This window comes from Protopterus annectens, chromosome 3.part0, assembly GCF_019279795.1.
Source record: "Protopterus annectens isolate FY-2018-M chromosome 3.part0, PAN1.0, whole genome shotgun sequence".
Lineage (NCBI taxonomy): Eukaryota > Metazoa > Chordata > Ceratodontiformes > Protopteridae > Protopterus > Protopterus annectens.
In genome coordinates, this window is record NC_056731.1 from 1,897,355,078 (window position 1) to 1,897,371,769 (window position 16,692).

General features: G+C 42.3%; 1 protein-coding gene across 1 annotated transcript in view; it reads right to left on the reverse strand.

Moving 5' to 3' along the window:
- SLC9C1 (solute carrier family 9 member C1) overlaps positions 1-16,692 on the reverse strand; it is a 3,253,894-nt gene that overhangs the window by 1,749,407 nt on the left and 1,487,795 nt on the right. The window contains exon 13 of the mRNA XM_044066060.1: positions 12,691-12,807. Within this exon, the coding sequence (XP_043921995.1) occupies positions 12,691-12,807 (117 nt within the window). The remainder of the gene's footprint in view (positions 1-12,690; positions 12,808-16,692) is intronic.

Sequence of the window (16,692 nt, forward strand, 5' to 3'; positions counted from 1 at the left end):
TTTAGAGCGTCATTCAACAACACCCCCTTTGATGGTTCCTTTCTTTTTGGACCACAGGTGAAAGACACTTTGACTAGGTGTGAGCAAGAAGGCAAGGCTCTCTCTGCCATGGAAGTCCATTTTTCCACTCCTTCCAGACCATACCCCAAGGGTCAGAAGAGTAGCAAAATGCGGTTTCGAAAATCCCAGGGAGCCTCCCCTGACACACGTAGTGATTTTTCCTCCAGGGGCAGAGGGGGAAGCAGCAACAATAGACGCCACCCTCATGGCAGAGGGGGTCCGCAGAATCACGGCAGCAGAGAATCCTTCTCTGAGAAGCCCTTTCAACATCCCTGAAAGGTTGCCCAGCTGCCTGCCTCTGGAGGCAGTCGGGGGAAGACTTTCACTGTACCCAAAAGCCTGGCAAAATTTAACGCAAGACAAATGGGTACAGTCAATTATATCCGGAGGTTACAAAATTCCTTTCTCTCAACCCCCCTTACCGTCAAGCAAATCCCTTCCAGATGCTCCATCCAATCTGAGGGACCAAGCAGTCATAGAACTTTCAAAACTGCTAGAAAAAAGAGTCATCCAGCAAGTCCCGGCAGACCAACACGGATCCGGAACTTACTCAAGGTTCTTTTTGGTACCTAAAAAGACAGGGGACTGGAGACCGATTCAGGATCTCAGCAGACTAAACAAGTATGTTCATAGAACAAAGTTTCGGATGGTCACGTTACAGTCCATTCTACCCTTTCTGGGTCAGGACAACTGGATGTTCATAGGTTCATACTAGGCTATCTGCCCTAGGGCATTTATAAGCCTAGCCAGAGTGTGTTTGGCTTTCGCCACCCATTTTAAATTAATTTTGCTATGCCCTTTTTCGAGGTTAGTATACTGTGCCTCTGTCTAACAGTGACACAGAAGTGATACCCAGGGTAAACCTACGATACCCCATCCACTCATCAAGATTCCTCTTGAAGAGAGTCAATGAGGGACTCTGCCTAACCTGGACTGGGATTTTATTCCAGAGTGAAGGGAGCCTCTGGGTTATGAATCTGTCCCTCCAGCATGTCCTATTTATTTCAGTGCTGAGGTTCAAGTCTCTCGAGCGTAGCTCGATGGGATTTGGATTTTCTGAGGTGCAGCATGTCCATTAATTCCGGGTTGGACATGGCTTTATATGTCAGGCAAAGATCGCCTCTGAGCAGGCAGTATGCCACTGAGTAGAGCTGGAGTTTCTTTAACCGGGCAGCATATGGCATCTGTTTGAGCTCTTTGATCCTCTTGGTGAGGTACTTTTGGGGTCTTTCCAGTTGCTGCAGGTGTCTGGTAAGGTACATCCCAAAAGGGGCATTGTACTCAATTATGGGCCTGATGAGGGATGAGTAAAGAGGCACGATGACCTCCCCTGATATAGATGTGAATCCCTTCATGATTAGGTGGGCTATATAAAATGTTTTTCTAACCACTTTGGCCACATGGTTGTCAAATGAGAGATTGCTATCAACTTGGGTCCCCAGGTCCCTAATTACTTCTTCCAGATTTTAATGGATTACCACCTATGTGGTAATTTGTGGGCACTTTGTTTTTGCCAAAGGGGATGACTATACACTTTTTGGCGTTTAGCTTGAGGCCATGGCTCTGGCACCAGCTGTCTGTTTCTATGAGGCCCTTTTGGAGGATGCTTGTGTTGGCTGGAGAGTCGATTATAGTGCCCAGTTTGCAGTCATCTGCGAACTTGGTCAGCCACAGTCCTTCCGTGTTGGCCTGTACCTCCGAGAAATATATACCGAACAGGAGAGGTCCCAGGACTGAGCCTTGTGGGATGCCACTTGTAACTGGTTTGGAGTCTGACATGGCTCCAGCAATTCTAACCATGTGGGTTCTGTCCTTGAGCCAGTTTGCAACCCATCTAGTGACATAGGGGTTTATATTTAAGCGGGTGAGCTTATCTATAATGCCCGAGTGGGGTATTGTATCGAAGGCTTTTGCGAGGTACAGGTAGGCTGTGTGGGCCACCTTCCCCTCGTCAATGGCCTTGGTGACTGTTTCAAAGAAATCAACCAGGTTTAAGAGGCAGGATCTGCCCTTAACAAAGCCGAACTGGGTAGGATCCAGTGTCTGTAGGTCCCCAATATCTTTTTTTATAAGGTCCATGATGATCCTTTCCATAGCTTTGCAGACCAAGCTAGTCAGGCTTATGGGGCGATAGTTTCCAGGATCCGTTGAGGCACCACCTTTGTGGAGAGGGACCACTGTTGCTGTACGCCACTCTTTGGGTACATATCCTGTGGTAAGGCTGAGATTGAACAGTAGTTTTATGTTTGGGTTTAGCTCTTCTTGGAGTTCATGTAGGACGCAGCCCGGGACACTCTCTGGTCCCATTGATGCTGTGTTTTTTGCTTTGGAGAGGGCGGCTCCTACCTGAGCATCTGAGATGTCAGGGGGGCAGCACGCTGGGGGGATAGATATTGGCGTTTTTGGTGGGGGGGGGGGAGAAGTTTGCGCTGAACCTGTCAGCTAGGATGTTGGCAATGCCTGTGGGTTCGGTGTATTTTTTGTCATTTTGGACTAATTCTGAGCATATCTGGGAATTCCCACCCAGGTTGCTAACATAACTAAAGAAATCCTTGTGATTATCCTTAGTGTCCTGTGCAATTTTTCTCTCGAAGCTGGCCTTAGACGATTTTATGAGTGCCCGTAGTTTTTTGCTAACACTGATCAGAGATGCCTTCCCTTTTTGGGATTTTGCTCTATCATGTAGTTGCTTCCTCCTTCTATTGTATAGTTTGTTTATGGCTGAGGTCCACCAGACAGGACGTCTGCCTTTGGAGGATTGGGTCTTGGTTTTATTTGGGATTGCATGATCCATGCATTCCTGAAGGTGTTCATAGAATGCGTTTATAAAGGATTCTGTGGTCTGGGCCGTATTTTCCACAGGCCCCGGGGCTTTAAAGGATTCCACCTCGGTTTTGAGGAGTGTGAAATTTGCTTTAGAGAAGTTTTTCACTGTGGTTTTCTGGGCAGGGGGTGGGGTCGGGATGTGACTATCCAGTGAGATTAGTTTATGGTCTGATTTTACCAGTGAGGGATACACTTCTGGTCTGGAGCATAGAGTACCCATGTTGGTGATGATCAGGTCCAGTATGTTTTCCCCTCTTGTGGGAGTGGTAACAAGTTGTTCCATAGCATTTGAGTTTATAAATTCTAGGAACCTTTGAGCTAGGGTGTTGGAGCTAGAGTAATGCTCCCAGTCTATGTTTGGGTAGTTGAAGTCGCCCAATATAATGGTGTTTAGAGAGATCTTCATATTTTCCAGTGTTCTCAGGAAGGCCGAGTGGGGTTCCTGGGTTTGGGAGGGTGGTCTGTAGCAGGCTATAAACTGGAAGGCAGTTTTACCCACTGTTAGTTGCACATGGATAGTTTCTGATGCTTCGTGCTGTGCCACCAACCTGGAGGTGTGGGTATCTTTGACAAATATTGATACTCCCCCTCCTTTTCTGGTTCGGTCCAAGTTTTGGGGCCAAAAAGCATGGTATGAGGTGTAACCTTTTAGTACTGGGGTGCTCTTGGGAGCCTTGAACCAGGTTTCAGTTACTGCACAGATATCGATGTTCTCCATGCTAAGGAGAGTTTCGAGTGCATGCATCTTGAGGTTTAGACTTCTGGCGTTGAGTAGCATTACTCTTAGTTTCTTATCCCTTGTGATACCTATGGAGGTGGGTTTGTCTTTTGAGCCTTGCCTAAAAAAGGCACTATGGGGGTAGCAAGAGCCTTTGCCAATATCCGAAAGCCCAGGGGTGACAGGTGCAAGCCGTCCCTAGCAAAGCATCGTGGCTTGTCGAGCATGTCATCCCAGGCTGACAGGCATTGGATCCCCTTTGAATGACACCAATACTTAAGTCAATTGTTGAAATTGATCATCTTGTCTTCATATTGTGGCATCATTCTTGGTGAGGGTAAGATGCTATTCAAGGTCAGGGTCATACCGGCCTGGGCCACATGCTCAGAGAGCTCCTCTATGTCTCTTTTCATGTAGTCCAGGGAGGTGCCACAGGTCATTCACACCAGCATGGACAATGACTGAGTCATATTTGTACTTGCCTTGGAGTGACCTGAGTTCTTGTGTTATGTGGCGGATCCTAGCGCCCGACAGGCAGCTCACCGTGACCTTCTCCTTGTTCAGCCTGGTGAGCGGGACGTCAGTGTGCCTGACGATAGAGTCACCTATTACAAGTGTATCAGGTGTGTTGTTTAGCCTTAAGGGCTGTGACTGTTTGGCACACTGGCTTTGTGAGCTATGTGTTGCACGTGTTTTGTTTTGAGGTAGCGGTTGCTTGGGTGTCTGCTTTGGAGGTCTCTACTGCTTAGGCAGATTTTTATTTAGAGCCTCCGAGTATGTTTTTGTGTGTTTATGTGTTTGGTTTGCTGTCGTGGTAGGTCTATGTGAGACTGGAATTGTAGTGAGTGTGGTTTTCTTCTCCTCCTGACAGGTTTCACCAGTACTGAGTTGAGAGAGCTTAGCCTCCAGTTTGGCTATATGGTTGCATCTCTCACATGTGTTGGAATTTGTTGGGAGGAGGAGAGGGTTGTCTGTGTACATGAGGCAGTTATAACATTGCCTCAAGATTCCCAGATTCACCAGCTGGACCAGAGAGGAGATTGACAACTGACCTTTGGACATGCTAGAATAGTATTGGGAATTCCTTTATAATTGAAAAAAAGGGCCAATGGGGAACAAGGTACTCAAGGGGAGTTTGTGAGGGTGTAGTGCTTTTAATTTTTTAGTGCTGACTTATATAATTGCTTTAGTGAGCAAGTGCCAGGTAACTTAAATGCAATGTGTTACAGGTAACTTAAATGCAAAAATGACAAACAGTAACTTTATTTCAAGTGAAACAAGGAAATAAGTACAGTAAGCAATGCAGATGTCACTAGGGATCCACAGAAGCGCTGAAAAGCCGCGTTTTAGGTGGAATTAGCGTTTCAGGGAAATAACAAGCAAACAAGCATACAAACAACGCTAGATTCAGCAGGCCTGGATCTAGTCTATGCTACAGCAAACAAGGTGTACCAATTTCAGTAAGAAACAGTTCAAATATGCAGGCACTATAAGCCTTTAACCAGAAATTCCCAGCTCAGAAGGGCAGAGTCCAGCCTCTCCTCCCACAAGAGTGCAGACCGCGAACCTTCTTAATGTAAAATAACTGGCCTGAAGCCCAAGTGCTTAAACCAGAACTAATCCACTTTTAGAATAACAGACACTGAGCCCTCAATCAGCAGTTCCCAACTTAGAAGGATGTAAGCTACCTGTCCAGCCACCACAGTGCAGGCCACAAACCTTCCTAATGTAAAACAACTGGTCTGAGCCCAAGTGCTTAATCCAAAAGACTTAGAATGATAGCTACACTTTAATCAAGTTACTACCAAGCAGTAATAAATACAATTGAATACTTTAAAGAATTCCTGGATTAGTGCTCAAGTTATACAAACAAAGCTAGATTCAGCAGGCCTGGATCTAGTCTATGCTACAGCAAACAAGGTGTACCAATTTAGTAAGAAACAGTTCAAATATGCAGGCACTATAAGCCTTTAACCAGAAATTCCCAGCTCAGAAGGGCAGAGTCCAGCCTCTCCTCCCACAAGAGTGCAGACCACGAACCCTCTTAATGTAAAATAACTGGCCTGAAGCCCAAGTGCTTAAACCAGAACTAATCCACTTTTAGAATAACAGACACTGAGCCCTCAATCAGCAGTTCCCAACTTAGAAGGATGTAAGCTACCTGTCCTGCCACCACAGTGCAGGCCACAAACCTTCCTAATTTAAAACAACTGGTCTGAGCCCAAGTGCTTAATCCAAAAGACTTAGAATGATAGCTACACTTTAATCAAGTTACTACCAAGCAGTAATAAATACAATTGAATACTTTAAAGAATGGATGGATGTGGATCCATAGATCTCCAGGATGCGTACTATCACATCAAAATGGACAGGCACTCCAGGAGATTCCTTCGCTTCCTGCTGGGAGACAATCATTACCAGTTCAGAGCTCTGCCCTTTGGTCTCACCACAGCCCCCAGGGTGTTCACCTAATGTATGGCAACGGTCACGGCTCACCTGAGACGTCGAGGATTCCAGGTGTTTCCATATCTAGACGACTGGCTCCTTACTGCTAATACCAGGCATCAACTTCTATAAGTCAGCGACTACACAATCACAATTTGCTCCCAGCTAGGCATTACAATAAAACTTCGAAAAATCTGCCTTGTTGCCATGTCAATCTATTACCTATATAGGAGCAGACTTAAACACAAGGAGTATGTCCGCAAGGTTACCGCCAGACAGGGTGGCCACTATTCGGCAGCAAGTACAAATTCTAATGCAGTGCAAAAGGGTCCAAGTCAAGTTAGTCGTTCAAACTCTGGGTTCCACAGCAGCGGCAATTCTTCTAATCCCTCTGGCCTGCTTTCACATGAGAATCCTTCAGTGGCTTCTATTCACACAGTGGTCTTTTCAACAGCTGCCCATGTCTCACACGATCATGATTACAGAAACATGCAAAAGGCACCTTTCCTGGTGGATGGTCTCCTCACTACTGTCTCAGGGCAGACCATTCATTCAGTCCCCTCCGGCTGCCACAGTGACCACAGATGTCTCCCTGATAGGGTGGGGGGGCATTATCAGGGCAGGACAGTCCAAGGCACTTGGCAGCCTCACGAGTACCATCTGCACATAAACGTCTTAGAAATGAGAGCCGTGCTCCTAGCATTGCAAGCTCTTCAGGACTCTCTCCCTTCTGGGACCATTGCAATTCAAACGGACAACATGTCAGTGGTGTGGTACATCAACAAGCAGGGCAGAACCAGGTCCTACCCTTTATGTCGAGAAGCATTCAGACTCTGGCAGTGGGCAATTTCCTCCCAACGATTTCTGATTGTGACGCACATCCCTGGGAGGTCCATCGTCATAGCGGACAGGCTCAGCAGAGCTATTCTCATGCCTCACAAGTGGTCTCTGAATGAGGTAGTTGTGGATCTGATCTTCCGCAGATAGGGGCAGCCTTGCTACGATCTTTTTCCCACCCCCTTCAACAGCAAATGCAGCAACTACTTCTCCCTTCTTCTGCTTCCCGGTCACTCTCCCAGAGACGCTCTAGTCCACGATTAGCCTCAGGGACTTCTTTATGCCTTCCCTCCATTTCCTCTGATACCAAAATTTATACAGAAATCTATTTAATTGGGTTGCAAAATGATCCTCATTGCCCCCTACTGGCCTCAACAGATATGGTTCCCATTCCTGCACCGTTACCTTCTCGAGTAGCCCTGGACTCTGGATCCTATTTCAGACCTACTGATTCATCAGTCAGGCTGGCTGCATCAATCCCTCCAAACAGTCCAGCTCACAGCTTGGTTGCTCCACTTCCAACTTTAGCCAGGCTTCCCAGCATTTCCCCGGCCGTTCATGAGATTATTGTCTCCACTCACAAGTCCGCCACTAGAAGGACTTATGCTAGCAAATGGAAACGTTTTTCTAGTTGAGCAGAGGCTAGGAACATAGATCCCTTTTCAGCCAAAGTCCACGAAATCTTGGAGTTCCTAGCAGAACTTTTTCATTCTGGGTCCGCTTCTGCTACAATCAGGGTTCAATTGGTGGCCATCTCTAACTTTCATGTTGGGTTGTCTAATGCAAACATTATGTCTCATAAGCTATGTAAAGCTTTTCTAAGAGGGACTACTCTCCTTAGGCCCCCAGTGAGAGATCCCCCTCCTCCTTGGGACCTTAATTTGGTACTGACCTCCTTAATTATGCCCCCTTTTGAACATGCAGCGTCCTGCTCCATTAAGTTTCTATCTTGGAAAACTCTCTTTCTAGTAGCTATTACTTCAGTCAGACGTGTCTCTGAACTTCAGGCACTAAGTGTTCGTTCTCCGTACTTAGTTTTTCATAAGGACAGGGTTGCTCTGAGGACTAATCCCTCTTTCCTTACGAAAGTCTGCTCTGAAAATAATCTAAACCAATCTATAGACCTTCCTGTGTTTTTCCCTAACCACACCAATAAGGCAGAATACAAATTACACCAATTGGATGTTCATAGACAATTGCGTTTTTACCTGCATAGAACGAAGGATATAAGGAAGTCGGACCAACTTTTCCTTTCCTATGCTCGGGGCAAACAAGGTCTCCCAGTTTCCAAAGTGACCTTGTCCAGGTGGTTGTCTCACATTATTACCTTCATCTATCAACTGAGAAACAAAGAATTGTCTATCAAACCGAAATGTCATTCTACTAGGGCTTTGGCCACCTCTGTAGCCTTCCAGTCTAGGTTGCCCATGGACTCTATCTGTGCAGCTGCTACGTGGGCAAACCCTTATACCTTTATTTCTCATTACAAGTTAGATATGGTCTCCAGGAGCAGAGCTAACTTTGGTTCCACTGTTCTGAAAAGTCTGTTCTAATGAGCCGCCCAGGATTGTAGGTGCTTGGGATGCTGTCCCAACCAGCAAGAATGAAGGTGAGATAGACAACTTAACATAAAGAAGTTATGTACCTACCATAATGTTCCATGTTAGCTGTTTTCATCTCACCTTCTTTCTTGCATCCCCCCCTCCATCCCCCTGTCCTATTGGACAGAGAGGAGTTCAGGTTTCACTGGCTGAGTGTTCTCTGGTTTGTTCCTCTACTGACATAGAGAATATGACAGGTATGCTCAACCATTTTGTTTGGAGGGGTTCAATCTATAGCTATGGCTGGGGTTAGCTATTTCAAACGGGATCTGGGTAGCTAGCGCTAGGCATCATGGGATAAGGGGTAGCCTCGAGCCAGTAAACAGCACTCGAGCTATAGAAGATGGCCGAGTCAGAGCCGAGGATTGGCTCCGATCCCAACCAGCAAGAAAGAAGGTGAGATGAAGACAACTAACATGGAACGTTATGGTAGGTACATAACTTCTTTCTCTCAACTGTCTAGATTTTTGCAGAATTAATAGATTTTTGTTTCTTATTTTTGGTTTGCTCCTCATAAAATTTGTGGTTTTCTGGCAAATCATTTAGGAATGAAGTCACTAAATAATGACAGACATTGAGTTTCAGACATCATAACCTTCAGAAAAATGCATGATAAAGCACGACCTGTTATTCTATTAACTGTCTTAAGTTTATACAAGAGCAATTTTTAGTAATGTTTGTATGTCCCCCCAATATATTTGGCCTTGTCAAGATTTCCTGGGTTGAGAGGTACATGCAAATAAATCGCTTTATAGAATTAGGAATATTCAAACCTCTCAACTGTCCTCAATTTTGGCTCAAAATGTTGCTCTCCCCCTAATAATCCCTCTGCAAAATGGCAATTTTGGAAGAAAACTTGGAGGGTTTACAATTATAAATAGCTGTAATGATCAGTTATAGATTACTTTTATTTCAGAAATGCATGTAGATGCTCTTATTCTGTCAGCTGCTCAAGTTAACAGTACTAATATTAAAAAGGTGTCCCTTCTTTGACAGGTTACCAGCTGTATTGTGTGGCAATTTTAGATTTTTCAATCACATTTTTGGTCTTTTTTTTTATAAAATTACGTTTTTCTGGCAAATTAGTGGCAAATCATTAAAGATTGAAGTTAAATAATAATGGCAGACATTTGAGTTTCAGATTTCATATCCTTCAGAAATTTCATACTAATGCAAGACTTACTACTTTCTAAGTTTATAAGAGCAATATTTAAAAATTGTCCTCATTTTTGGGCCTGTGTCCCACTTCTATGTATGGGTTTGTCCAGATTTCTTGCTGTGAGGTATGAGTGTCAGAGCCATCACTGTCAACCAGAGACATTTCAAATTGTGACATACTTGTTGCACCCCACTCCCCATTGTAGTGGCTCTGGATGTGTCCAAGCAAGGAAATGATCAGTTATGCAGTGTAAGTATGCAGAGTATTCCCCCATCCAAGTTAGACCACAAACACGACCGTGGCTTTTCATCTGTCCTTGATTTTACAGAATGTTCTGGTTTTCTGTCATATTTTTATACTGTTGATTTATGCTTCTTATTATTCAGAAAATGCATGTTGTCACAGTGCCTTGTTGCTCTACGTTTAAGTAGCAATGCTTTAATGACCATCAGGTAAGCTTGTCGGAGATTGTAAGATGCAAGTCAGCTTTAATAAGCATACTGTTAAAGAATTACCAACATTGAAAGCCTTTTCTTTGTTGCCAAGCAGAGAATATTTACATAACTAGATAACGTATAAGCCTTAGGTATTGAAATGCATATGACAATATTTGTAATAAAGGACAAGATTACAGTATTTTCAGAAGCTCATTACATTTGTTAGAGACTTGCAGTCATCTTTGCAGGCTTTACCCATAAACTAAACAGAATGCCAATCTAGCATGTGTGGTCCATAACTTGTGCAGTAATCCATTAAGCAGTTTATCTTGAGCTTGTTTCTTGTTTGCTGTTCATTTTTTACATTGATCATGTCTTCCCCATGAAACAAGCAGATAGTTGTTGTCCGGCAGCAGGTCTTTTTTGGATAAGAAACATTTTTACAAGTGGGGGTATAACACAGAGATTGCTACTTTCAGCATGTTACTTGGTAAATTTATAAAGCTGAATATAAATTATAATTAGAACTGCAGTGCCAGGAAAAGTGGTTTGAGTCGAGTACTGCTTGGTGTTTTTTTTTTTTTTATACTTGATTTTGACTGGCATTCCAGTAATGTATTTAAAAAGTAATTTATTTTTTCATGCATCACATCCTTTGTGTTTCCATCAAGATATTAAGTAAGTTGTCATGTAACCAATGCACTGAAATATTTTTTCTTCTACACTTCATTTTGTCTTGATTGGACTTTTGTAATGATGGTTTGACACCCAGGGCAGCGTATTTAATTAAAGTTCCTGTTGTTGTGGTTTTGAGCATAGCTTCACCCCTTTCTTGTTGGCCACACCCCTTCCCATTGACCCCACCCATTCAGCTGTCTCCTGCAGCCCCCCTTTAATTTGAAGTCACCAGCTGCCACTGCCATATGCTCAGAATAGCACGTTGCTTTTCTAATATTTTTCATCTAACTCACAGTTCTTCATAGATGGTGTAACTTCTCAATACTGTTTATGAACAAAGTGCTTTTTCAAAACATAAGATGCTAGTGATACAGATATAGGGACAGACTGCGATCATGAGGTCTAGTCCTGTGCAGTGATTCCAGAAATGTGGTCAGATTTCCATTAGGCAAAGAAACAGTGTATAAGAGCAGTGAAACCTGGTTCTGCACTAAGTCACAGGTATTGTGGTTCAGATTTTCTAAATTTCAACAGCAGAGGTTATTCAAATGCCCAGTTTATAAAACGGTGGCTATTCAGCCATTGGAAGTCATGGTGGGACAAGAAAGCTGCATCACATCTTTCAGTAAAGTATGTGTCTGTGTTCATATCTACATATGTGTAAAAAAAAAAAATATATATATATATATATAAATATATATATATATATATATATATATATATATATATATATATATACACACATACACACACACACACACACACACACACACACACACACACACACACACACACACACACACATTCCCACACACAAATTTATATACAGTAGAGAGTCGATTATCCAAACTAATTGGGACCTACAGTAGTTTGGATAATCAAACATATATTGAGCCAAATTAAAAAAAGTTCCAAAATATTGTTTTTTTCTGCACGCAGGAATACACTTTTCAACCACAGGGTGGTTTCAGTGAACAATAAAGAACATTTTCACACATGAGCAGGCTACAAACTCAAAAAACATGCACAAGTGAATACATATAATGTTTACATATTCAGACTTTGTGATTTTTCCTGCTCAAAAACTTTGGAAGGCTGAGTTTGGATAATTGACATTCGGATAATCGACTCTCTGCTGTAAAACTATATGTCTGTGTGTGTACGTGTGATATATATATGTACACACATAGCTATCTGTCTGTCTATCTATCCATCTATATCTGTCACTTAGAAAATGTATGTGGACTGGTTTTAGTATCCTTGTTCATCAGAGGTTCAGTACCTTCTGGAATAAAGTCAGTGGCGATTCAATGTGTAGTTAATGCTAAAGAATTCAGTGGTAATTGTTGCTCGTCCAGTCAGGATAAAATAGACGAACAGCTGTGGGTTTGGTTCAAGCAGCTTTATTATATACAAATACATCAGGATTGAGGCTTAGTAACTTAAATAAGCTTATAAACAGATTAACTACTGTACTCATACATGTTAACACTCTGGCTGTTCTCTCAAAATGGCACTGCTGCCTGCATGTGCTCTCTATTTATATGCACGTTCCCTCACTTTGAAACGCTTCTTAAAGTTACACCACACACACACTGTTCTACAGTAATTATTTTAGTTTACTAGTTATGCACATGTAGTCAATGACACATCAGAACAGGACAGTGAAAACAGTTTCTGTTCTGCCAAATTGTTGAATAAATTGCCAGCAGGTGAAGGCTAAGTTTGCTGGCATGTTCAGTAAGTGCCTTTCTTGAAATAAAATTGTAATTATTGTAATATTTTCTTATACTTGAGATTAATTTATCAGCCTGCTTCAGCACCCTGCATACAACAGTTCTAAAATGTTTGTAGTCATAATAATTTCAATAAAACAAAAGCATTAATTTTTATCAACACTGTACGTATAATAAAATGAAATATAATTACTTTGGTGGCACTGTTATTTTTGTTCTTTCATGTAGCCAATCATCTAATTTTTTTTTAAGGAAAGAATGGACTCCTTTTATATCCCAGAATTTCTTCATATCAAGAATAGAAATAAACCTGAAATGAAGAGCATATGTAATTTTTAAAGTACAAGCATGATTTGTTATTTCACTGTTCTAGAAAATGAATGTTTACTGATTATATTGCACAGCAAGTTCCTTGAACATACTAATGCTAACTGACAATGAGAAAATGTACTTGAACCATTTCCAATACAGTATATTTATTAACATAGTGAAATAAAATAAAAGCAAACATAAAACACTTTCATTCCTGCTCATACAGAGAACTTCAACACAATGGTCAACTCAGAGGTTCTCCGCCATTTTATTACCAAGACACCCTTAACAAAATTGATGTTTTGGCATGGCACTTGTATATTAATATGTCACACTGAATGTCATAATGATGAAAAGTGAAACAGAACAATAATGTTTGCATAACAAAATCTCTACCAGAAGAAGTTGGTACATTGACAGACATATTCATAACACCATAAGGTATTGCCAACATTTCTTTTAACACCAGAGGTAACCTGGTGTCCATAGTTATTAACACTTTAATAAAATCTGATCTAATTTAATTCTTATGAAACCAGTATATAAAGTATACACAGTATCTGTCAGCCTGGGATGACATACATAATTGGCAGACCTCAATGCTTTGGCAGAGATGGTCTTCATTTGTCAACCCTGAGATTTTGGCTACTGGCTAACATTCCTGCCTTTTTTAGGCAGTGCCTCAAGGACAAAATTCCCGACATAAAAACTCCATCTATGCTGCTAAAAGCTACGAGTCTTAACATGAAACTGCACTCATTGGAAGCAGTCCTCACCTTGAAAGATTAAGACATTTGTGCAGTCATGCAAACCTGGTTCAAGGCTGTGGAGAGCACCTCAACCATACTGTGCTACAGCTCCTTCCACACGTTCAAACCACATCAGGTGTGAAAACTAAAGAAGGTGGTGTATCAATATTCATTAAAGATAAATACTCCTCCAGATTGGTTAAACATTATGACTCCCTGAAGATACTTCAGGTGCAATTAACTGTTGGTAGGACATCTGTTCAAGTCATTGCCAGATACAGTACCCTCTCCATGAATCAGAACACCCACTCTGCCTGTTTGGATCTACTTGAGTCTATCAATATACATCTGAACACCCTGGTTTTGGGAGACTTTAAATACCCATCCATTGACTGGGTAAATTACATGTGCTCTAACTCACTTGTCCAAAATTTGCTGGACTTTGTTAATGCCAATCCACTAGACCAGCTGGTTGACACCCCCACAAGTGGTGCCAACATCCTGAATTTAGTGTTTACCAATATGGGGGACCACTGCAGCATCTCCACTGTGAGGTCTTCCCTGATGAGATCTGACCAAAAATCAGTCTTATTCAAAGTAACTATCACACCTGAACTCCTCCCCCCACAGCAACTAAACTAAACAACTTCTCCAAAGCAGATTATAACCTCTTACTGAATGGTATAAATAACTTTACTGCAACCCCCCAGATGAAACTGCCAACTATGCTGAGTTCTATACCAAACCAATGCTTTATACAAACATTTGTATAACTTCAATGGCTCAGGTGTACCTGATAGGACCAAAACAAGCTCCTCAAGGAAGAGGAGACCTGCATGGTGGACAATTGCCATTAACAGGCTTTACAAAAAGAGAAAGAAATTGCTGTCTAAGAGCAAGAGGGAGTGAGCCCTAAACTGGAAACACTCCCTCCACAGCTTTAACAAGCAAATAAGACTTTTTGTGAAGTCCTCCAAAGCAAACTATGATTCCAAATTAACTTCCTCAATTAAGGACAACCATAAGGTGTTCATTAGTTACATCTGTAACCTAAAAGGATAGGCCCAGATTTGTGCTGAACTGGTAGTTAATGATACCACATATACTGAGCCTGTGGACATAGCTAACCTGTTAGCTGACAGGTTCTGTGAAAACTTCACTCCTCTCTCCCCACCACATGTACTCCATGACATCTCTTCCACCTGTCCTCTACCTTGTATCTCTAAAGAGGAGTTCATAAATGCCCTCTATAAAGTGAAAAACACAGCATCTATGGGACCTGATAACATCCCAGGTTGTCTCCTACATGGGCTCAAACAAGAATTAGTAACACCACTGGATACTCTTTTCAATCATAGTCTAAGCTCCATCTTCATCCCAGCTGAATGGAAAATGGACACTGCTATCCACTTGCACAAAGTTGGTGCTTCCACTAACCCTGGGAACTATAGACCTATTATCCTGACTAGCTTTATCTGCGAGGCCATGGAGCAAATCATCATGGACCTTATCAACAAAGATATAGGTAATCTCCAAACATTTGACCCTACTCGGTTTGGATCTGTCAAAGGAAGATCATGCCTGTTAAACCTGGTGGACTTCTTTGGGACAATCACCAAGGCCCTGGAAGAGGGGAAATCTGTGCATACAGCCTACCTGGGTTTAGCCAAGGCTTTTGATATTATCCTCCACTGAGGCACCATTGACAAATTCACCCACCTGTCAACCCATATATCATTAGATGGATTGCTAACTGGCTCACTGATAGAACCCGTATAGTCAGAATAGGGGAATCTACCTCCAACAGCAGACCTGTAACCAGTGGTGTTCCACAGGGATCAGTCCTGGGACCTCTACTGTTTAGAATCTATTTCTCAGAAGTACAAGTTAAAACTAAAAGTCTGTGCCTGACAAGGTTTTCTGATGACTGGAAACTGGAAGTAGTCATAGAATCTCCATACAATGTCAACATCTTACAAGAGGGTCTTACACAAACAAATGATTGGTGCCAAAGTCATGGCCTTAAACTCAATGCCAAAAAAATGTAATATCATCCCTTTCAGTAAGTGTGATGTTCCTGATAAATACTACATCAATAACAATCCCCTAAGTACAGACTCAGTGGTGAGAGACCCGGGCAAACAAGTTGACAGAAACCTTACCTTTTATCACCATGTCTCCATAGTGGTAAGAAGGACATTCTATATTGCTCACCTCATAAGTAAGGGCATTGGGTCCAGCATCTGTACTCTTCCCTCATCAGGCCAATAACTGAGTACAACAGCCCTTTTGGTATGTACTTTTCCAAGCACCTGCCACAATTGGAGAGACCACAAAGGTTCCTCACAAGGAAAATTCAAGGTCTTCAGCATCTCTCCTATGTGGATTGTCTGAAATCACTGTCACTTTATTCTGTTTCATACAGACTACTCAGAGGCAATCTATGCCTTGCATATAAGGCAATCTTTGACCTTGCTTTACTGGAAATGCTGCATTTCTGCAAGTCAAATGGTACAGAGGTTACTCACTCTAATGACCTTAACCTGGTATGTAACAGTAATAGAACCTGCTGGAGGGACAGATTTGTCTCCCAGGGATTACTACACCTTTGGAATGGCCTCCCATTTCAAGTCAAACATTGCACATCATTAGCCTGCTTCAAACGCAATCTGGATGATTGGATGGGTAACTGTAAATTCATCCCAGGAATTCCACCCTTGTCCATCTTGGACAGGGGCAATTGGTGCTGATCAGGGAAATAAGAGTAGAACTTGGCTATGCTTGGAAGGGTCCTAGGGCTATTAGCCTAGTAACTTCCTATGATCCTATATCTTCACTTATATCACCCTGCATTATAGCTTTCAAGGCAAACCACAAGATTTACTGGAGAAACAAACCGATAATCTATTCTACTGGTGATCTGTGAGGTTTGCTAGAATACTTTACAACCTTTCGGTCCAGTTCACAAAAGTAAGAGAAAGAAATACAGAAATTAAGAAAGAACCAAAGACTACGCTGAATGTTCAAATGTGTGTTTAACATTTACTGCTGGGTGGAGACAGAGAGAGAGAGAGAGAGAGGTGCAATATTTTGCATGGTGTGGTGTGGCTGTACCAAGGACTTATCCGTCTGCA